Source organism: Astyanax mexicanus, chromosome 1 (genome assembly GCF_023375975.1).
Source record: "Astyanax mexicanus isolate ESR-SI-001 chromosome 1, AstMex3_surface, whole genome shotgun sequence".
NCBI lineage: Eukaryota > Metazoa > Chordata > Actinopteri > Characiformes > Acestrorhamphidae > Astyanax > Astyanax mexicanus.
Window position 1 is genome coordinate 125,398,608 of NC_064408.1, and position 23,874 is coordinate 125,422,481.

General features: G+C 36.6%; 1 protein-coding gene across 18 annotated transcripts in view; it reads left to right on the forward strand.

The window, feature by feature from the left end:
• LOC103042144 (NACHT, LRR and PYD domains-containing protein 12-like) overlaps positions 1 to 23,874 on the forward strand; it is a 224,589-nt gene that overhangs the window by 71,703 nt on the left and 129,012 nt on the right. For 9 of the 18 annotated variants that reach the window (XM_049468318.1, XM_049468317.1, XM_049468335.1 and 6 more), the window contains exons 3-5: positions 640 to 732; positions 2,567 to 3,064; positions 3,981 to 6,095. The exons of 1 other annotated variant lie outside the window; for it this stretch is intronic. In XM_049468318.1, the coding sequence (XP_049324275.1) occupies positions 640 to 732; positions 2,567 to 3,064; positions 3,981 to 6,095 (2,706 nt within the window). Of the gene's footprint in view, positions 1 to 639; positions 733 to 2,566; positions 3,065 to 3,980; positions 6,096 to 7,385; positions 7,560 to 7,892; positions 8,067 to 8,708; positions 8,874 to 23,874 lie in introns of all 18 variants that reach the window. 8 more of the 18 variants (XM_049468321.1, XM_049468326.1, XM_049468336.1 and 5 more) reach the window with 3 other exon arrangements.

Consider the following 23,874-nt stretch of genomic DNA (forward strand, 5'->3'; position numbering starts at 1 on the left):
TTACCTCATCTCCACCCAACAATAGAAGCCTTTTAGGCCACAAAACTAATTAATGGTTTGTCTTCTGATTTTTGAAGTACCATTTCATATATTTTGTATTTTGGCTTCTCAAAAGTACTGGGTTCTCAAACATAAACAAGCAAACACATTGTTTTTATTATTAGCTCGAACTAATAAAATATACTAAGTAAAATAAAACTCTTACTTTTTCTCTTGCTTTTGTCGGAGTCTTTGGTCCACTAATTGCTTGTGATCACCACACTAAAGCTTTGTTGTGAAAGGAACTGTCGCAAAAAGTGATTGGGGTCTTGTTGTGGTTCTAATTATACATTAAGGAATTTCATTATGTTTATTACTTATCACTTATATTATTATTTACTCTCCATCATTAATTTGTAAGTGTATTTTTAAATGATCAGCATATATGTGATTATGAATCATTCAGGGGTGGATTTTTATTTATTCTTGGTAAATGCAAAATACTGGCAAAAGGAAAAACATACGTATTTATTTGTATTGATTTACATTGTGTCATATTGCAAAATAGAAAAAAAAAATGTTCCAAAAAAGCACTATGCATGTGGTTTTATTAAAGGAAATAATTCCTCCACACATTGCTCATGCATGGACTTTTTTCAGGGTGAAGGAAGCAGTTTCTCCAGAGCCCAGTGCTGTGTTCATGAAGAGTGATCCTCTAACCATCAGTATTGGAGGAGGAGGCTCTGAATCATGGTACATGCATGCACTAAACTACTGTCCTGAGAGTAAATATGTTCATCATTGGTCAAAATTTGGCTCTTCTTGTATAACACCTTATAGTGCTGGCAGTATACTGCACTGCTGTGCCCTGTGTACAACAGCAGCACCGAATAAGCAGCTAGCACGCTAGCTAACCCTAGCCAGTTCGCATAACAAGTTAACACACTGTAACATAGGGTGACCAGACTTCCTCTTTTTTGAAAGATCTCATACATTTTTGAGACCTAAATAAATGTCCGGGGGGAATTTCAAAATCGTCCGGGATTTTGTTTGACTCAAACATATAATACATGTACAGTGCATTGTGATTAGAATTGCCACACCGTTCCATTCCACTCCATTCCAGGTTTCTCTGTATCACAAATTAGTCACGACCTTCTCCTCAAATCTACTTTGCATTGTGTGTGTGAAGAAGAAAGCGTGGGCTTGCCAATGTAACCCCGAGTGTTTACAAGCGAAAGCACATGTGTCCGTCTACACCTTTTCTCTGTGTGGTACGTTCAGTGTTGAGCAGCAGAAAGGGTAAAAATCACAGACATGTTCGCTGCTGTATTAATACATTATTAATGCAGAGTGAACTGAATGTATTTGTTAACTGGATAACCAAGATAATCTGATAAACAGCTACTTTAAAAACTTTAATATTGTAATTTGATTTTAAACTTGTGTCTAAATAATCTATTTGTATACTTACATTTTGAGTATTTGAGGGTATTTTTTTTATGTTTATGGAACTATTTAAAATATTTAGTTTTAAAAGAAAGCCATGTAAAAGTTGTGGGCATAACCCTTTTTTTAATGTCTATTACATTATTCAGCTGTTTTTTTAGAATGAATTCTGATTTCTTCAGAAATTGCGTAATGTTTAATCAAAGCCTTAATTTAAAGCCTTAATGTATTATATGTACTCCTAACAGTACAGTAAGTCACAAATCTATATTAAAGTCTACAAACTACACATAACTACAAATAATAATAATAACACTGTGAAATATGTGAAACCATCAAAATCTTGAAAAATACTGTGATGTAAATTTTTGGTCATACCGCCCAGCAGTACCACGTAATATAAAGTTTGTTTTTCTTTATGTTAGCAGGATGGAAACACAGAAATGGGTTTCTCCAGTGACCAGCTTTTTGTATTATTATTACACAAAGGATTGTGCTTTTTACAATCCAGGAAGGTTATCTGCTGTGACATGATATGTAGACTTTTTATGACATTGTGCACAATACACACAGTGACACTAAAATCTCTGGAGATGGACTTGTAGCTTTAATACAGTTACGGTTTTCAGACACTCTGCTGTTCTTATCTTTATGTTCTACCTGCCCAGTGTAGTATACAGACACCAAGACTGAATGTAACTTTCTTACATTTAATTGGTCTGTTTCATGTCTTTTCATGTTACTTATCACAGATAAAACAATTGCTTGATTGCTATAACATTCTACAATGGTTAGTCCATTTGTGGATAAAGTGTGGAATAATAGCAAATTATTATTTTTCTGCTTTTTGTAGTGTAAAAAAAGTAATAAACATGTAAATACCAAAGCATTTATAGCTTCAGCAATATATTTTCTGATGTTACTACAGGGAGGCCAATATATTTTGCTATGATTGTATGATATATGCTTTTTTTTACAAGGGGTGTTACAACATATCTGTTGTGTATTTAAAACCTTTCTGTTTTCAAGACCTTTCTGTTTATTACAGCTCAGAGTTTCCTAATTCTTTTAGAAAGATCTGGAAATAGCGTGCTAAATTTAAAATATTGTTTTCATATCTGCTTATTTCTTTGTTCAGTCTGCAGAAATCTAGAGGAGAACTACCCGAACCCAGCTGTGTATCTATGAAGAGTCACAACTCGATGTTTAACCCCCCTAACTTCAGTAATAAAGCAGAACCTCCAGAACCCAGCTGTGTATCTATGAAGAGTCACAACTCGATGTTTAACCCTCCTAACTTCAGCAATGAAGCAGAACCTCCAGAACCCAGCTGTGTATCTATGAAGAGTGACAACTCGATGTTTAACCCTCCTAACTTCAGCAATGAAGCAGAACCTCCAGAACCCAGCTGTGTATCTATGAAGAGTCACAACTCGATGTTTAACCCTCCTAACTTCAGTAATGAAGCAGAACCTTCAGAACCCAGCTGTGTATCTATGAAGAGTCACAACTCGATGTTTAACCCTCCTAACTTCAGTAATGAAGCAGAACCTTCAGAACCCAGCTGTGTATCTATGAAGAGTCACAACTCGATGTTTAACCCTCCTAACTTCAGTAATGCTGGAATATTGAAAAGGTAAAATTTGATAAAATCACCATCACCATCAGATACTGTATAGAGCAAAATTGATGAAGTATTTTTTTTTTTTGGGAGAGAAAGCAAATAAAAAGAAAAAATAGGGTATTTTATAGGGTGTGTGGGCTATTCCCACATGAATCCATCAATAGTTAAGCAGGAAAAAGGTCTGGAGTTGATTCCAGGTGTGGAATTTTCACTTAGAAAGGGAAAGAGCTCAAAGAGTTATAAAAAGTCCTTTTTGTCATTTTCGTCTTTCTTCTGGAGCACGACATCCATTTCTTTCAAAAAGATCTAGGATCCAGAAAACACCACATCTAGACATGTTTACATACATCTTCTGTTTTGCACAGTAAATGTTTAAGTGGTATTTATAATTGTAACTTTCCAAAGTAATCTTTTCTCCATGTGGCTCTACTAGCTTCTATTGTTGAATTACAGTTCATGATACAGTGAGTCTGAGGGATTGGAGATCACAGATGTTCAGCTTAGGCTTGTGCCCTTGCCCTTTACATGTTTATTTCCATTTAATGATATTATAGGATGTAGGGGCAGAAATATGCAAATTCCTTCTAGTCTTTCTTTGGGGAACATGTTTTTACACAGATATTCTGCGTACAAATTCTCATTATTATTAGTACTAGCCTTACATTGAGGAGACGCAACATAAAATATCTTGTGTTTGATGATTTAATGTTATGATTATATCAGAATTCTCATAATTCTTCCAGTTATCATTCTGTTTTAGATCTCTTCTAAATGGATTTGATATTTTTATAATGTGTGAGTGTTGCGTTATCAAAATCAGAAAACGTACACAGACACATTCTTTATGGGCACACTATTATGACATGTTAACTTATGATTCCCCTTATATTTATTATCTGACACTTTGGTACTTTGTCTCTCTTTACAGGGGAAAGAGTGATCTACTGCAGGATCAGTCCAGGTGTGGACTGTGTGAACAGCTTTTTACAGATCCAGTCTCTATCACCTGTGGACACAGTTTCTGGAGACTGTGCATCAACAGATACTGGGATGAAACTGATCAAACTGGAGATTTCTGCTGTCCCTCCTGCAGAAAGAGATCTAAAACACATCCTGCCCTACATCCACACACAGAAGAGTCTCTAAAAACTGACAACTACCAAAAAGATGATGTCCTTCACAGAGTTTTACAGCAACATAAAACCTGTATGAAGAACAGGTATGAGAGTTTATTTGAGGGAATTAAAACACAAGAGAACAGAACCCTCCTGAACAGGATTTACACACAGCTCTACATCATAGAGGGAGAGAGTGAAGGGGTGAATGAAGAACATGAGGTTATAAAGATGGAGAAGACTTCAAACAAATACTTACAGGAAACTCCAATCAACTGCTTAGACATCTTTAGACCTGTAGAAGATCCCAAAGAAGGAATGGAAGGAGTAAACAATACAGCTGTGATGGATAATAGTGTCAGACGAAAAAAAAGAAAAGAAGATAAAGGACCAAAAGTGCTTAGAACTGTGCTGACTAAAGGCATTGCTGGCATCGGAAAAACAGTTTCTGTGCAGAAGTTCATTCTGGACTGGGCAGAGGGAACAGCCAATCAGGAGGTAGATTTCATGTTTGTGCTTCCATTCCGAGAGCTGAACCTGATTAAAGATGAGCAGTACAGTCTTAACACACTTCTCTGCACTTTTCATCCTGAGCTCAGAGACCTGGACTCTAGGATTTGTGATGAGCACAAAGTTGTGTTCATCTTTGATGGTCTGGATGAAAGCAGAATTCCACTGAATTTTTCACAGTGTGAGAAAGTGTCTGACATCACCACGACATCATCAGTGGGTGTGTTAATGACAAACCTTCTCAAAGGAGAGTTGCTGCCCTCTGCTCACATCTGGATTACCTCCCGACCAGCAGCAGCCAATCAGATTCCTCATCAGTATATCAACCGTGTGACAGAAATTCAGGGGTTTAATGACCCACAGAAGGAGGAGTACTTCAGGAAGAGAATCAGTGACCAAGACCAAGCCCAGAAAATAATCTCCCACATTAAGACAGCGAGGAGTCTCCACATCATGTGCCACATTCCCGTCTTCTGCTGGATCTCAGCCACTGTGCTTCAGAGAATCATGAAACAGAGTAATACAGAAATCCCTAAAACTCTGACTGAGATGTACTCCCACTTTCTGATCACTCAGACCAACACGAAGAATGAGAAGTATGAGGAGAACTTAAACTTGGATCCAGTGGAATTGCTGGAATCTAATAGGACCATGTTTCTGAAACTGGCTAAACTGGCTTTCAACCAGCTGATGAAGGGGAACATGATGTTCTATGAAGAGGACCTGAGAGAGTGCGGTATTGATCTCACTGAGGCCTCAGTGTATTCTGGGATCTGCACTGAGATCTTTAGGGAGGAATGTGTGCTTTATCAAAGGAAGGTCTACAGCTTTGTACATCTGAGCTTTCAGGAGTTCCTGGCTGCTTTCTATGTGTTTCACTGCTACCTGAGCAAGAACACAGAGGAGCTGATGGATTTTGAGCCACAGAACAGAAAATGGCCAGAAAATGTTCCACTGGATGAGCTCTTGATAGGAGCAGTGAGCAAAGCCTCAGAGAGTCAGAATGGACATCTGGATCTTTTCCTCCGGTTCCTGCTGGGCATCTCTGTGGATTCCAGTCAGAAGGTCCTATACAGCCTCCTGATTCACACAGAGAACACCTCAGACAGCATCAACAAAACAGTGAACTACATCAGACGCCTAATCTCAACAAAAGATCTTGATACTGACAGATCTATAAACCTGTTCCTCTGTCTGACTGAAATGAATAACCAGCATTTATCCAGACATGTTCAGAAGTACATAAATTCAGACAAAAGCTCAAGAAAGGATCTGTCTGCTCTAGAGTGTATAGCTCTGTCCTACATGCTGCAGATCTCAGAGGAGGTGCTGGACGAGCTGGACCTGAGGAAATACAGCACATCAAGAATTGCTTATATGAAACTGTTTCCAGCTGTGAACAACTGCAGAAAGGCTCTGTGAGTATCTTAATGTATATAATGGCTATACATGTTTTAGCAATAATCAGCAATAAGAGTCACAGAATGGTGCTTTCTGGGCACTGTAGTTCTGTGATTGGAAAAAGCAGTTTGAGCTAAGTGTGGGGAGGCCAGCACATTTTCAGCACCAGGTGTGATGCAGAGGTTAGTTACAGTGTAATTGACATCATAGGCAGACCTCAACTATGAGAGACAAAATGAGAAAATAAATTCAGAAAATCACATCTAATTTTTAGAACTTATTTGCAAATAATGGTGGAAAATATGTATTTGGTCAATAACAAAAGTTAATCTCAATACTTTGTTTTATATCCCTTGTTGGCAATGACAGAGGTCAAACATTTTCTGTAAGTCTTTACTAGGTTGGCACACCGTTGCTGGTATGTTGGCCCATTCCTCCATGCAGATCTCCTCTAGATAAGTGATGTTTTGGGGCTGTCGGCAGGGAAACACTTTCAACTCCCTTTAAAGATTTTCTATGAGATCTAGAGACCGGCCACTCCAGGACTGTCTAAATACTTTTTTCCCGCACTGTAGATACAAATAAAATAAGTAAAAAAAGTTCAGAGGAAATTAAAATAAATAATTTGCTCCAAGACCTGTGCTTAATTAAATAACTTCAACTGGCATTCCCCACACATACAATATCTAGGGGTCTACTTCCCAAAAAATGTGTTAACTCTATAGGCCATAAATTTTAATCGTTTCAATACAAAATTTATAAAGATGGATAGATGGTCCCTACTCCCTCTTAATATGGGCAGCAACCTTGACATTGTAAAGAGAGTTGGGGGAGTTTAGCACTACCTTGTTTAAAGGGCTATTATGTGGCTACCCAATGAAAGCGCCCTTTTCTTTGTTGTAATCCAACCTATAAGGCCAAATGCAGAATCACTGGGTCAGGTTTTCTTTTAAAATATGGCCTTAAAATAGGTAAAATATGTACAGGCACGCAATTATTCTCAAGACATTAAAGGTCCTAATCCTGCTCCTTTTTCAGAATTGATTCAGATTTTCATGGATTTTTAGGGGAGATTATAAAATAAGTTATTATGTGAGATGGAGAAAAGGATACACAGAGTAAGATTGCAGAGGAAGTGGGTTAAGGGTGTGGAAAACTCTGCACTTTTACTAATTGACTGACTTGGAGGGATTTTTGCTGAAAGAGTCCCACTCCTAGATAATTTGTTCAATTAATTTTATTAGACCATTCACCTAAAACTGGACTCCATGGATTAACTGCACTTTATTCTGTTTACTCCTGTGCAGACTAGCTGGCTGTGATCTCACCATGAAACACTGTGAAACCATTTGCTGTACTCTGAAATCAGAGGGATCCACCCTGAAAGAGCTGGACCTCAGTAACAATGACCTGCAGGATTCAGGAGTGGAGCTGCTCTCTGCTGGACTGAAGAGTTCACACTGTAAACTGGAGACACTCAGGTCAGTACCTCCCTTCACACATTACTGAATGGTAAACACTAAACTAGTAGTGTTCTACTCATTCAGGATTTTTATATAAGGAATGTTTTTATTACCCTAATACTAGCATGCAACAAAAAAACGAAACTAAATTTAATTGGTTAGTTTCTATAAGTGATTCCACATGACCATAAAATAACAATTAATGCTAAATAACAGGAAGTGTGTTAAATGGCTACAGTGTAGTCTTAGATACTAGCTGACAGTTTTGGCATTCTCTGCTCTGAAACATTTACTCTACTAATTGCTCCCCTTGACTTTGCTGTTATCATTTTCTTTACCCTCACTCTGCAGGCTAGCTAGGTGTAACATTGGGGTAAAGACATGTGAAAATCTGGCATCAGTTGTAAACCTGGAAAGTTCCTGCCTGAAAGAGTTGGACCTCAGTAACAACGACCTGCAGGATTCAGGAGTTCAGCTGCTCTCTGCTGGACTGAAGAATTTACACTGTGAACTGCAGATTCTCAGGTTGGTACCTCTCTCAGTTCATTACTAAATTATAAATATGGGTGAAACGATTGTTAATGTTTCACTTTTATAAAGCAGTTCTACTGATATTGTTGGAATCTTTGTTGGATTCTTTAACCGTTTTGATTTAATTTCCCACCCTATACAAACTCTTAAACTCTGTACATCAAACAAGAACAACACTATGACCAGCTTCTTTCTACATGAATTATGACCTTTTTAAATCTCTACTAAGCATATAGCAGCACTGTTAGGTCTATTATAACACACTTTAGTTTCTGTTCTGTTTCTCTCTATACTTTATCATCCCTATTTTACCCTGTTCCTCAGTGGGCAGGACCCCAGAGGATTGACCACCACAGAGCAGTTATTCATCTTTCATCAGTGGTCATATAGACAGTAATAACTCAGTCAGAATTGTACGTGTTGCTGAAGCTTTTAATACATTTTGACTCTGAATGTGTAACCTAAAGAACATTTAATGTGATTATAGAATGTCCTCTTTGCTGTAGTATCTGATGAAAAACAAACAAAAATATATAGTTATTTAAACTTACTTTCTGCTGTCTGAATTCTAAATGCACTATAATGTAATTTTCCTTTCTCTCAAATTGACCGTCAGATTTCCCTCTTTCTCTGCAGATTATCTGGTTGTATGGTCTCAGAGAAAGGCTGTTCTTCTTTGGCTGCAGCTCTTAGTTCAAATCCCTCCCACCTGAAAGAACTAGATCTGACCTTCAACCACCCAGGAGAGTCAGGACAACAGCTGTTCTCTACTAGACTAGAAGATCCAGGCTACCGAGTCAGGTATGAACAACTGTTCTGAGGTGTGTGGTTATTATTATGGTAAAAGTGGAGACTTAAATTTAATTGTTTTGGGTGTGCACAACATGTTTAAAACAAAAAGTTTAATTCAGCTATTTGGTAAGCTTTGGTAGTTTTAAAATTGAACAAAAGTGTAAAAGCTAATTTGCCTAATGGTTTTTATATGTAAATGTAAATGTATATGTAAAATCTCGAAATACATCATTTTGAAAATCTAATTAAAACAGTAATACAATTAGCCTGGTTAATTAAATTGACCACCCTGCAATAGTGAAAAGTGTTCATGCACAAAGCTGTGCGCACACTTGCAAACATGACTTAGTCACAACAATCTGGAGCCCGTCATTAAATCATCTGATAAACTTATGTGAACCCTTTGGAATTATTTAGGATTTCTTCCTAAATTCGTCATTAATTGTGTGCTAATCTTTATCTAAGTCACAATACACAAACACAGTCTGCTTAAACTAATACCACACAAAAAAGTATATGTTTTATTATATGCATTGTTTTGTTGAACACATGTTTACATTCACAGTGAGGGGGAGGGGAGTATGTGTACCCCTAGGCTAATTACTTTTCTAAGAGCTAATTGGAGCCAGGATGTGATGAGATTGGATGTGTTGGTTAAAACTGCCCTTCCCTATAAAACACACACACCATTTTTTAGGTTGCTGTATTTAATAAGCATTGCTTGATGTGCATCATGCTTTGCACAAAAGAGCTCTTGGAAGAATGTTCAAGAATTGTTGACTTACAGGGTTACAAAAGTATGTCTAAAAGCCTGGATGTTTATTTGTCCACGGCAAGACAGACGCTCTACAAATGGAGAAAGTTTAGCAAAGATGACTGTAGTTCTGTAAAGATGACTGCGGGAACATAGCGCAGAATGATCAATGAGGTGAGGAAGAATCCTAGATGTCAGCTAAAGTCTTACAGAAATCTCTGGCACATGCTTACATTTTTGTTGACAAATCTACAATAAGGAAAACATTTAGCAAGAATGGAGTTCATAGCAGGACACCTTGGAGGAAGCCACTGCTGTCAAAAAAACATTGCTGCACGTTTGAAGTTTGCAAAAGAGCACCTGGATGTTCCACAGCAGTACTGGCAAAATACACTGTGCACAGATGAAACCAAAATTGAGTTGTTTGGATGGAAGACACAATGCTATGTGTGGAGAAAAAACATCATCATCAAAACTTCATCCCAACTGTGAAATATGGTGGAGGGGGCATCATGGTTTGGGGCTGTTTGCTGCCTCAGGGCCTGGTCAGATAGCCATCATCAACGGAAAAATTAATTTCCAAGTTTACCAAGATATTATGCCGGAAAACTTAAACATAGATAAAATAAATCAACAACCAAATGGCTTCAACAGAAGACAATATGCCTTCTGGAGAATCCTGACCTCAACCCAATTGAAATGCTGTGGCATGACCTCAAGAGAGCGATTCACACCAGGTATTTCAAGAATATTGCTGAACTGAAATAGGTTTGTGAAGAGGAATGCTCCAAAATACCTCCTGATTGTTGTGCGTTGTGCTGATCTGCAACTACAGGAAATGTTGGGTTGAAGATATTGCTGCCAAAGGAGGGTCAACCATTTATTAAATCCAAAAGGATTGTATACTCCCCCCCCCCCCCTCACTGTGAATGTTAACATGTTGTGGTCAATAAAACCATGCAAACATAACTTTTGTGTGGTATGAGTTTAAGCAGACTGTGTTTGTTGTTGTGACTGAAATGAGATCAGAACACATTTAATGACCAATTAATGCAGAAATCCAAGTTATCCCTAAGGGTTCACATACATAATGTAAATAATAATGGTGCTATTCCATATCTTGCCTTAGTATAATTGGAAGACATATAATTTATCCTCATAAACTGATAACAATCAGTTAAGTATGATTTTAACCATGGTAAGGCAGTTCCAGTTTTACACCAACATGTTCTCTGTAGTTATAGCTGTGAATGTGGGTTAGAGACTTCCATCTTAACTTCAGTAACTGAGTTGTGTTCTATATCAGCCACACTAGATGACAGAGAGGATGTGCTATCTGTTTGTTGAATTGTATCACTAATGATTTAAATTTTCTTATCAAAGAAGTCCATAAAGGCATTGCTGGTGTGAATGGCTGGAATCTGAGATTCAATAGCTGCCTGCCTTTTTGTGACATTGAAAATAACACTAAATAGAGGTCTAGGATTATTTTTATTAATCTCAATCTGCAAAGCCAGATACACTGAGCAGGCTTTATTAAGTTCTTTTCAGTATTGGACAAGACTGTCTTTCTAAGCAGAGTGGAACACTTCCAGTTTAGTAAATTTCTTCAAGGTACGAGTTTGATCATTGTACTGCGGTGCAAGATTTTCTTCCTCTCCTTTTTGTGTTTATGGGGTGCTCCACCATCTAAAGTAGACCAAAAGGTATTGTCTAAACAATTGGTTAGTTTGTCTATTTCTACTGGGTCTGCTGGACAGTATACTATAGTTGATAAATCAGGAAGGTTATCAGTAAATTTTTGGTCTGTAAAGGGTGTTATTAAACATTTCATCTAGGGCAGTGGTTCCCAACCTATGGGTCGCGACCCAACCTATGGGTCGCCAAAGATCCACGATGGGTCGCGAAGCCCTCTTGATTTTAAGGGGTTTAATTTTAATACTATATATAGCCTAGGGTAAGCAAAACTCTCTCTCTCTCTCTCTCTCTCTCTCTCTCTCTCTCTCTCTCTCTCTCTGGCGCGCGCGCGGGCGCTCTCTCCGACAGCGCGGAGCTGAATTCAGCGCGAGGCTGAATATAATAATATAATAATATAAGAATATAAAACTCAGTTTAGTTAAATAAATGAAAATGAGTGAGGGCCTGTAATGTTAATCAATTATTGTCCAATATTTGGACAGGTTGAGGTTTTGGTGAGCTGTTTTACTGATTTGAAACTGAAACTGATATTATTCTATTTTTTTTTTGTTTGTTTTTATTTTATATAAATTATTTTTTATTCATTTTAAATAGTTGTATTATTTTATTGATCAAATTTTTTTTCTTCATAAGATAAAAATTCTTTATGTTTTATGTGCCAATTTTTCCTTTTTTAAGTGTTTATTTTATTCATCTATAGTAAATGTCAGTTTTTATTTGTCATTTCTAACCCCCCCCAACCTAATTATACAATTACATCTTTTACAATTGGGGGGGGGGGGGGGGTATGTTGGGTCACCAAAGCTTACAATGGTAAAAATATGGGTCCCTGAAGAAAAAGGTTGGGAACCACTGATCTAGGGGATGTACGTATATTACGACTAAGATGTAACTTGATAGGGCACATTTCCAGGTTCAAAAGACAAATGAGATTAACTGCACGTTTTGTGAAAAATCACATCTAGGTCCCAACCAGTTTCTCCATTTGGCACAGTATGAGTTGCACTGTGGAGCGAGTGCCCTAAGTCTCCCTGTGACAGGGGGACCCCTCGTTATTATTAGAGCCTGAGCACTGGAGGTGCAGGCAAAGCCCTATTGTTTTTGGTCCATGTATTATTAGGGCCTGAGCACTGGAGGCACTAGACTAGACCAAATAGAAACATGAGCATAGTCAGAACACAGCTACTTGAAAATTTATGAAACTTAGCAAAAACATTAGAAATGTCATTACACACTTTGCCAGTATAGGTGTGACTGACTCTTCCCAACAGGAAGTTGGCCATTTTGAAATATGTTTCACATAATTTTTACATAATTTTTCAAACTCTTCCTAGGGAATTTGACAAATACTCTTGTTATTTGTCAGCAATAAACGTCTTACATACACTATCAATTTTGATATTTTAAATGACGACTAAATGGCAGACAGTTGAATTGCTTGAGATACCTCATCAAAATAAAAAGGGAACACCTTGGTAATGCTTGGTGTTTTGAGGAGGTTTCAATGGAGGAATGTATATGTGTGTTTGTGTTTAATCAGCTCTACAGATTAAATGTATATGTGACATGTTTGGCAGGATAGAAAACTCTTGAAAATCTCCACACTTAATAAGACCTAAAAATTGTTTAGAAACATGTATTCACATGTATTCACATGTAGTTAGAGGACTCTACAGCACCCGCTATATTATCTGTGGTTGTCTCAAAGTTTTTCCAGTATTATTGAATTTTGGTAGGAACACAGATGTTATGATGCCGCACGTATTAGTCTGCACAACAAGAAGTCGGCCATATTGGAATTTGTAAAACTTTCAGCAATTTTTCATGATCTCATCCTTCTACAGCCTTCGCTATATTACCTCTTAATTGGGTGTGGATAAACTCCAGTAATATGTGATGATAAATTGAATAGAATTGAAATTATGACATAATGGTAGGAAATTGATTAAGTGGAGATGTTAGATAGTTTTGGTAAGATTCATAGTTTAAAGGTGATTTGAAGGTGTTTTTTTCTGTAGTTAGTTTTCTTGTAGTTGATGGAAGCTGCACTGTGATAATCTGGCTGATTTCCTTTAAAAATCATTGGTTGTTCAGATAAGCAATTTCAGTTAAGTATGTCATAAAGCAGACAAACTGTTATATTTGAGAAGTGAAATGAAGTTTATAAGATTTACAGAAAGTGTGCAATAATTCTTTAAACACAATTAGCAGGGTGCATATATTTGGTGACCAACAGAAACATTACATCAATATGTAGTAGATCCTTCTTTTGCAGTAATAACAGTCTCTAAACACTTCCTATAGCATCCAATGAGAGTCTGGCTTCAGATTTTTAGATATTTTGCACCATTCTTCTTTACAGAACAAACAAATCACACCACATATTTTCAATAATATTCAAGTCTGGGGACTGAGATGATCATCCCAGAATGTTAAACTTGTTCCTCTGCACGAATGCCCTAGTAGATTTTAAGCAGTGTTTAGGGTCGTCTTGTTGAAGTATCCAGCCCCGACGCAACTACAACTTTGTGACTGTTTCTTGAACATTGTTCTCAAGAAACTGCTGATATTGACTGGAATCCATGCGACCCCCAACTTTCACAAGACTTACACCGTGCCTGTGGTCTTCCATTTCCTCACTATGTTCCTCACAATGGACCTGACTCCTCTCATGTTGCCACTCTTCAGAGAAGATGCAAAGAGGGAAAAAACTTGCAGTGGGCCACCTTAACCTTTTCTCATAATTGAATTCACCTGTGTATGTAGTTCAAAGGTCAATGAGCTTACCAACAATTTTTTGTTCCCATAATTAGTCTTAAAGTTATTCAAATCAATAAAAGGACAAGGGTGCGGGAATGTATTCTCCTGCCTAATTTTGTTTAAAGAATTATTGCGCATCCTATAAACTTCACTGTGTTCGTCTACTACATGATATATTTAACTGAAATAGCTGTTTGTGTGTGTGTGTGTGTGTGTGTGTGTGTGTGTGTGTGTGTGTGTGTGTGTGTGTGTGTGTGTGTGTGTGTGTGTCTGTGTGTGTGTGTGTGTGTCTGTGTGTGTGTGTGTGTGTGTGTGTGTGTGTGTGTGTGTGTGTGTGTGTGTGTGTGTGTGTGTGTGTGTAGAATGGAATCTGGAGGGGTGATCAGAATGACACCAGGACTAAAGAAATGTAAGTTAACACACACACATGAACACACACTACACACTCTCTCTCTCTCTCTCTCTGTATCAGTGTAATGTGTGTAATGTGTGTTCTTGTGTTCAGGGTTCTGTGATTTCACACTGGATCCAAACACAGTAAACCGTTATCTCTCTCTGAGTGAGGAGAACAGGACAGTGGTGAGCGGAGAAAAGCAGCAGCCATATCCTGATCATCCAGAGAGATTTGATAGGTGGTCGCAGGTTCTGAGTAGAGAGGGAGTTACTGGGCGCTGTTACTGGGAGGCTGAGTGGAGAGAAGGAGCTGCTGTAGCTCTGAGTTATAAAACCATCAGCAGGAAAGGAGACGGATCAGACTGTCGGTTTGGAGGTAATATAAACTCCTGGAGTCTGAGCTGCACTGATAACAGATACTCTGTTCATCACAATAATAACAGCACTGATGTCCAGCATCCTCACTCTGACTGTGGGAGAGTAGGAAGGTATGTGGACTGTCCCGCCGGCACTCTGTCCTTCTACAGAGTCTCCACTGATACACCCTCACACACTCTCACACACTTACACACATTCTACACCACCTTCACTCAGCCCCTCTATGCAGGGATTGGGCTTTATGTTTCTGGCTCCTCAGTGACTCTGTGTAAAATAGAATAACACTGTGTGAAAAACGTGTTCAAACTGATTCATCCATCTACAGTTTATCACACTTTTTATGAATATTGTAATAAAATTTATTTATTTTTTTCAGATTATTATTCTTTTTTTTCTATTTTGAGTTTATTATGGATTTTTTTTTCCATTGTTACATTGTTTATTGTTTGTGTCGTCAGTTGTTTTTGACTAGTCAGAAAAAATCTTTTAAGGTATCTACAGTACAAACACCAATTTTATTGAGCCATCAGTGTTTTTATTCTAAAGTAAGATGCTAAATGTACCTATGCATGAGCATTGACCGTTGACCGCATTGACCGAAAAAAAAATCCCATCACTGAAACTCTTGAATACCCCAGAATTTTTGCTGTAAATGTCGGAAAAATATATAATTACAGGTTGTAGTTCTGTATTTGTTTTATTGCATACTTTATTATTATTCTACTTTTACCCTGTTCTTCAATACTCAGAACCCCACAAGATAGACCACCACAGAGCAGCTATTATTATTTGGGTTTTGGTTCCTTATTCTCAGCACTGCAGTGACACTGATTGGCAGTGTATGTCATATATTTTGTCTCTGTATGTGCATCTTTTAGCTGCTGTAAAGAAAACAGGTGGGGTCAATTTGAAAGTATGAAGTCTCATGCTAGTTCCTGCTATCCGTCCTTCTGTCTGATGGTCTGAAGATGAAGACACAGTGCTGATTACTGATTTTAAACTTCTGCTTTTACATGTACAAACATGCAGTCCTGGGACCAGATTGTTCAATTGTTTAGTCCTCACAGTTATACAGAACTACCCAGTCACAGAACCTTCAGTAGATGTTGAGAAGAGATTCAAGCTCCAGAAGAAGAATGGGAACGCTGCACCTTCAGATTCTGATTCTGCTCACACTGACCGGTATGAAGCATTATTACTTTCTCTGTCTGGGTTTTTTATATGCAGGAGTTTGTACTGCAGTTGAGGAATAGTGATTGGGTTCGTTCTATCAATTCCTATAAAACCACAGATAAATTGAATAACTGTCTCTTTTTTTTTACATTCAATTTATTTTAAAATACAGTATCAGCTCCAAAGGTGTACAAATACTTCATTACATTACTTAAGCAGAAATGTTGGTTGTCTATACTTTACTGTAGTAATTATTTTTCAGATTACTTTTTACTTCTACTCCTTAGATTTGCACACAGTTATCTGAACTTTCTACTCCTTACATATTAAAATAGCCTCTTAAATACTATTTAATTTCAGTTTGGACGAACAATTGTACACTTCTGTCCATAAAACACTCAACAAACCTAAAAATGAGTAATAACCAGGTCCTAATGTAATGGCAAATTCCTTGATATAAAGCAGTGGTTTTAAAGCTGTGAGCTACTGACCTCTACTGGGCTGTAGTGGTAGTGCTAGAGGTGTCACTGGCCAAATATTTAGCAAATTTAACATGTGACAAATAAAAGAAATTAAATATTACATTTTTAAAGATGCAAATCATGATATAACAACGTATTGGTTAAGAAATCAGAACTAGTTATTTGGAGAGTAAAACATTAATTTATGGTTAAATGGTTGTAACAGATCTGTAGAAGCAAATAATACACGTTTAAAATGAGCTAGTTTAGATTTATTTCAATTTTTACAAAAATATATAATACATGTACTTTGTAGCTAAAATAATTCACAGATTGCAAACAACTACACATATTTAAATAGAGAGGTGTGTGTGTGTGTGTGTGTTATACGTGTGTTATTTGTGTATGTGTGTGTCTGTGTGTGCGCGTGGTTTTATAGCGAACTTGCCCTCTCTGCTTCGTGATTCCGTCTAAGAAATGTAAAAATACATAAATAAAACAAGAATAGAATAAAATCAAATAAAATATAAAATTAGAATATGCTCATACCAGTATGTAATAAATATATTTTGTATAGATAACAGGTTTTTATTATATTTAATTTGCACACAATTTTTAAATGTGTTTTGAGGTGTTTAGCTTAGTGTTGTTGTTTTTTTGCATACTATCATCCCTTTATCTCAGACATAACTATAAAAAAACAAAAATAGAATAAGATCAAATAAAATATAAAATACAATTAAATTACAAATATATTGGCATTACTTAAAATAAAAGTAGAGTAAAATCAAATTAAATATAAATTTAAATGATATAAGAAATGTAGTGTGCTTATACCAGAATTTCATTTTTTTTTACTTCAGACAGAACTCAAAATAAAAGTACAATTTAATAAAATAAGAAATATAATGTGCTAATACCAGGATTTAATAATTTTACCTTAGGCATAACTAAAATAAATAAGAAATATAATGTGCTCTGATGTCTGATGTCTGATTTTTATTTTCACCGTAGTCATGACAAAATAAAAGTAGAATTAAAGTAAATAAAATATAAAATTGAATGAAATAACAAATATAATGTTCTCATACCCGAATGTGATTATTTTACATTAATCATGACTTAAAATAAAATTACAATTAAATCAAATAAAATATAAAATGAAAACAAATGATTTTAAATAGAAGTAGAATAAAATATAAAATCAAATGTAAAAAATATAATGTGCTCATATCAGGATTTCGTTACTTCAGTGATGACTTAAAATAAAGGTAGAATAAAATAAAATACAAAAATTAATAAAAAAAAATATAATGTGCTCATATCAGGATTTATTTTTCTTTTATCTCAGTCATTACTTAAAATAAAAGTATAATTAAATTAAATAATTCACTGATAGCAAATAACTACACATATTTATATATAGAGAGGTGTGTGTGTGTGTGTGTGTGTTAAAAAAATTAAGCATTAATAAAATAAAAACGAGATGAAATTAACTGACATTTTCGTCAACGAATAAAAACGAGACGAAAATGATTGGCATGGAGGACATCCAATCAGAACTGATTTAGTTTTGTGAAAGGGAGGGAGCAGTTAGGAAGAGATCCAATCACTGCTACTTTAGCGGAGGTGGAGAGGCGAGACAAGCGGGGTAGTCAACCAATCAGAACCCGCCTCTCCTGCAGCAGCGCGGTCAGATACAAAACCCGGGAGGAGAGATTAGCCTGTGAACTGTAGTTACTTACGGAGCTCGACTGGAAGTTAACTCGACAGTGTTCAGCAGCAGAGAGGAAGAGGAGAGATTATATATTTATCCTTTAACGTCGCGAAAAACAAGATAACGTGTAAAAACCGTGTGGAGCGACTCCATCTCCGGTAAAAACACCACTAATCTTTCAGCTTCTGCAGACCAGAGTCACTCAGATCTCCATACAGAGATCAGCGTTTTAATACTGATGTTATTTAATGATCTGATGATGATGTGTTTAACTCCACTGTGTACTAAAAGAACATATAGCTAGTGTTACAGCAGGAACAGGTCAGAAAGGAACTCAATAATATAACGAAAATATAACAATAAAATAAGTGAATCTATGAACCCAAAAGTCTGTGTAAAGTTCCTTACAGCACTTTCTCATCAGTTTCTCACTTTAACTCATGAAGTCTCTCAGTACATCCTGAAATCATCTCTACAGGACAGTGTGTGAATGTGTGTTTTTGATATAATTTATAGAATGTAGCTACAGTAGGTATTTAGTGCTGGAGATAAAACTAGATCCTTTAAAAGCTGTTTTAGCATCTACAGCTCTGTTCAAACTATAATTTAACCATTCAATAGTTTTATGACCTGATTTCTAGAACAAACGTTTTAAATGCAAAATATTTATAATCACATACCTACAATAATAATATACATTAAACCATATATAAATATAATTCACATTCAAACATTAATAATATTACACAACTGGTTAATACATGTTTCATTTCGTATAGTTCATAATTCAAAGGAACTGATAAAAAAAGCATTTACATTTACACCCTTTACATTTTAGTCGTCTAAATTGACTGTAATTTTATTCGACTATATTCTTAAGATATTTAATCGACTAAAACTAAATACATTTCAGGTGACTAAATTATGACGAAAACTAAATACTATTTTCGTCACAAGACTATGACCAACACTGAATCAAAATTTATTGTCAAAATTAACACGTGTGTGTGTGTGTGTGTTAGTGTATGTGTGTGTTAGTGTATGTGTGTGTTAGTGTATGTGTGTGTTAGTGTACTATGTGTGTTAGTGTACTGTGTGTGTTAGTGTACTGTGTGTGTGTGTGTGTTTGTGTGTGTGTGTGTGGTATTAAAGCGGCTGGGTTGATGAACTTGCTCTCTCTCCTCCGTGACTCCGTTTCCCGCCTTTTTTCCTCTTTACCTCTTTGCTCGGGAAGAGTCTGAGGCTGAAACTCCACAGGCTGAAAAAGTAAATTAACTACGGGCTAATTTCATTTAACTCGATTTTAGAGGCTTTTATTGTCATTGCATCTGAGTACAGGTACACAGTGTAGTGAAATTACGTTCCTCCGGAACCATGGTGCAACATAGAACAACAAGCAATAGACAACAAAGTGCAGGAGTGACGACAGTGCAACATAAAAAAATATAACACTAAATAACAATAAATACAATAAATACAAAAGACGAGACAATTTACAGACAGGACAGTGCAGTACCGATATGGTATAATAGAGTGTTTAGTGAGGATAAGGTGCAGAGATGTGTGACATACTGTAATATATAGAACATATATAATCACAGCAGTTACTGAGGTAGAGAGTTTATAGTTTTTGAGAGTGGCAGCAAATATTGCTAATAGGAATAAAGACATGTCAGTCTCTGTGTGCTGAGTGGGTGTGAGTTTGTGTGGGTGAAGTTCAGTCTTTGTGTGTGTAAGGGGGGGGGGGTTGTTCAGTTCAGTTTAGTGTGAGTGTTTTGGGTGTGTGGTGGGTGGGTTGGGGTAGGGTGCGTTGAGAAGTCTGACTGCCTGGTGGATGAAGCTGTTGCAGAGTCTAGTAGTGGAGGCTCGGATGCTCCTGTATCTTCTGCCGGATGGCATCAGAGCGAAGAGTCCATGTGAGGGATGAGGGGGTCGTCCACAATGCTGGTGGCTTTACGGATGCAGCGTGTGGTGCTAGCTATAGTCATATGAAAAAGTTTGGGCACCCCTATTAATCTTAATCATTTTTAGTTCTAAATATTTGGGTGTTTCCAACAGCCATTTCAGTTTGATATATCTAATAACTGATAGACACAGTAATATTTCAGGATTGAAATGAGGTTAATTGTACTAACAGAAAATGTGCAATATGCATTAAACCAAAATTTGACCGGTGCAAAAGTATGGGCACCCATATCATTTTATTGATTTTAATACTCCTAACCACTTTTTACTGACTTACTGAAGCACAAAATTGGTTTGGTAACCTCATTGAGCTTTGAACGTCATAGCCAGGTGTATCCAATCATGAGAAAAGGTATTTAAGGTGGCCAGTTGCAAGTTGTTCTCCTATTTGAATCTCCTCTGAAGAGTGGCATCATGGGCTCACCAAAACAACTCTCAAATGATCTAAAAACAAAGATTGTTCAACATAGTTGTCCAGGGGAAGGATACAAAAAGTTGTCTCAGAGATTTAACCTGTCAGTTTCCACTGTGAGGAACATAATAAGGAAATGGAAGACCACAGGGACAGTTCTTGTTAAGCCCAGAAGTGGTAGGCCAAGAAAAATATCAGAAAGGCAGAGAAGAAGAATGGTGAGAACAGTCAAGGACAATCCACAGACCACCTCCAAAGAGCTGCAGCATCATCTTGCTGCAGATGGTGTCACTGTGCATCGGTCAACAATACAGCACACTTTGCACAAGGAGAAGCTGTATGGGAGAGTGATGCGAAAGAAGCCATTTCTGCAAGCACGCCACAAACAGAGTCGCCTGAGGTGTGCTTTTGCTTTTGTATACCTCAGGCGACTCTGTTTGTGGCGTGCTTGCAGAAATTCATTAGATTTACACCTGTGGCTTTATAAACACAGTTTTACACTGTATTCACACTTTAGACCTGATTTTAAAGGTGTTTTAAAGGGACATTTGTTTATATTACTTTCTTTTACCTCAGGTATGACTGTGGTGAAACTCAGTGAGTCTGTAGTTCTGCAGTATTAACCCTGACCTGCATGAATTATAGAGAATTATAATAATTATAATTTACTTAATTATTATTTTAAATGCAATATTTAAAATGTAAATTCAGGTGGACAGCATACATTTGGTGTTTTAGCTACAGCTGATTATATTAGTGAAATAAGGTAAGATAATGCTGTATTAATTTTTTTATGGGGAAATTAGTGTTCCAGCGTCTTATATACAGATGTACACACAAGTACAAAAGAATGTTAGAAAAGTAAATATAAATACATAAATCAAAAATATAATAAAATCAATTAAAATAAATAATTAGAATAGAACTGGAATTATTAAATGATCAGTCAAATCAGTATATTTAAGCAATAGAACACAAGAGGGAGTGTGTTATCATGAATAACATCACAACTGTGATTTGGCCCTAATAACACAACCTCCAGTGTTCTATTGCTGATATACAACAGTTTTTTTTTAAAGAAATGAATAAAGAAAATAAATCAAAGGACCTCAAGAAATTCAGAAGGAATATGCTTTAATATGGACTGTGCCTTCCTCCAAAAAGTAGTTCTACAACAACTGTAACAGAATTGTAACTTGACTACAAAACGGTGTATAGTTTATACAGACTAACACCACGACTAGCTTGAAATATAAATTGGGAATAAGCGAAGATTGTAAACATTAGGACCTTGAAATAACGCTAATACTCTCCTCTTCTGCGCAGAGGAGTCATCTTTATGTGAAAGCTGCGCGTTTGTGAGCGTTTCTGCTTGTTTTGCTGGGTGGTGTTGGTAAGCTAGCCGGCTGGACTGTGGCTAGGTTAGTGTAGCTTGCTTTAGCTTAGCATTAGATTAGCATAGCCTGGCTGGTTACCGTTCTGGCTGTCAGACTGCGGCCGATGTGACTGATGGATTTTCTTTCCCATTTTTCCACAAAAGACTAACCAGCACAGCGGGCTGTGGGTGAAAGTACCTTGGCTGGGCACTAGCCTGTGCTACACTAATGCTAATGCTGCTGCTGCTGGCGGCGTTGATTCAAAACTGTCCTGTGTGTATAAATACGATGTTACTCAGCAACGCGTCGGCGTGGTGATACAGGTTTACTCTGAGAAGGCCATGCTGTTATAACAAATATCAGCATGGTTAGAACAATTCTCAACAGACTGTGAGGTCAGAACTAACAGTTGTATAAAATAAATATATACTATATATTAAGTAGTCTTTCATTAAATTCAATGGTTGCACACGATTTTTAAATGCGTTTTGGGGTATTTAATTTCGTTTTGTTTTTTTTTTTTCAAACTATTTCTTTCTTTCATCTCAGGCATAACTTAAAATGAAAGTAGAGTAAAATAAAATAAAGTATTACATTTAATAAAATTAGAAATATAATGTGCTTATGTATATAAATATAAGCCGACAACATCATTTCATTGCATGAAAACCTTTTACAATTTTGCTATCAGTGAATTATAGTAACCAAAACGTACTGGGAAGAGGCTGGGGCTGAAACTCCACAGGCAGAAAAAGTAAATTAACTATAGGCTAATTTGATCTAACTCGATTTTCCTGTTAAATATACAGATAAGCAGTTCAGTACAGGATTATCTGTAGTGAACTGATCCTGTGTTGTATTGTAATGTATTGCACATAGTAAACATGGCTCTAGGTTGTTGATTATGTATTAGGGTCACATTCTGTGGGGACTGACCACTGCAAGATGAAGCAATGTGGAGCTAATAATGTATGTGTATGTGTATATATATTTACATATGTAAGGAAATATATATGTAAGTAATGAACCTATAATGCACAAAAATAGTGTTTTGTTGTAAAAGAACATGACATTACAAAAATATCTTACAAATAATGCGGTTTCTGTTTCACAAAAATATAAAGTTAGAAAAAAACACTTTTGATGGTTGAAATATTCCTACACATGATCTTCATTTTTGTGGACATGTGTTTATTTCTTTCTTTATTTTTAATAAATAGGACAAAAGTACTGGTACCCTCAACTAAATGCTGCAGACCAGAGACCTAAATGGGCGGGGACTCGAGACATGAGCCTGTCAAGCATTTCTTGCATCAACCAACTAAATTCTTGCTCTTAACTGTCAACCTGTCCATTTTTTTAATCAGCCAATCTAGATGTTGTTAGGTTATTTAACACCCAGATTTGGTCCCGGGAGGCTCCGCCCATTTACTGTCTATTGGCTCTGAGAGACAGAGGGGGCGTTACAGAGACTCCTGAGCCGTGAGGAAGAAAGAGAAAATGAAAGTAACTTGATCCTCCATTACAGAACAATGAGGAAAAATAGATGCAGTTTAGGAGAAACCGAACTAAATTCGACTAACACGATTCTACAGCGGTTTATTCTCACTGGTAAGTTCAGAAATGTGAAGAATGTAGAATATTGACCTGTAATTTAAGCTAATTTGATTTTAAGTTTATTAACCTCAGATATCAGATTTCAGAAAAAGGCCAAAGGTCACACCCGAGTGGAAAACGGTAAATATTCATATAATGGTTCAGTATTTCATACAATTTCCAAAAAACACCAATTATCTAAGGACATCTGAGTTCATCACAGCTATTTTGAGTACCTTTATCAGTGTTTTATGGCGAATCTGATCAAAATATGTCAACAATTTTACTTTCCAGATTAGCCTTGTTAGCATTGACCCAGTTTAGCAT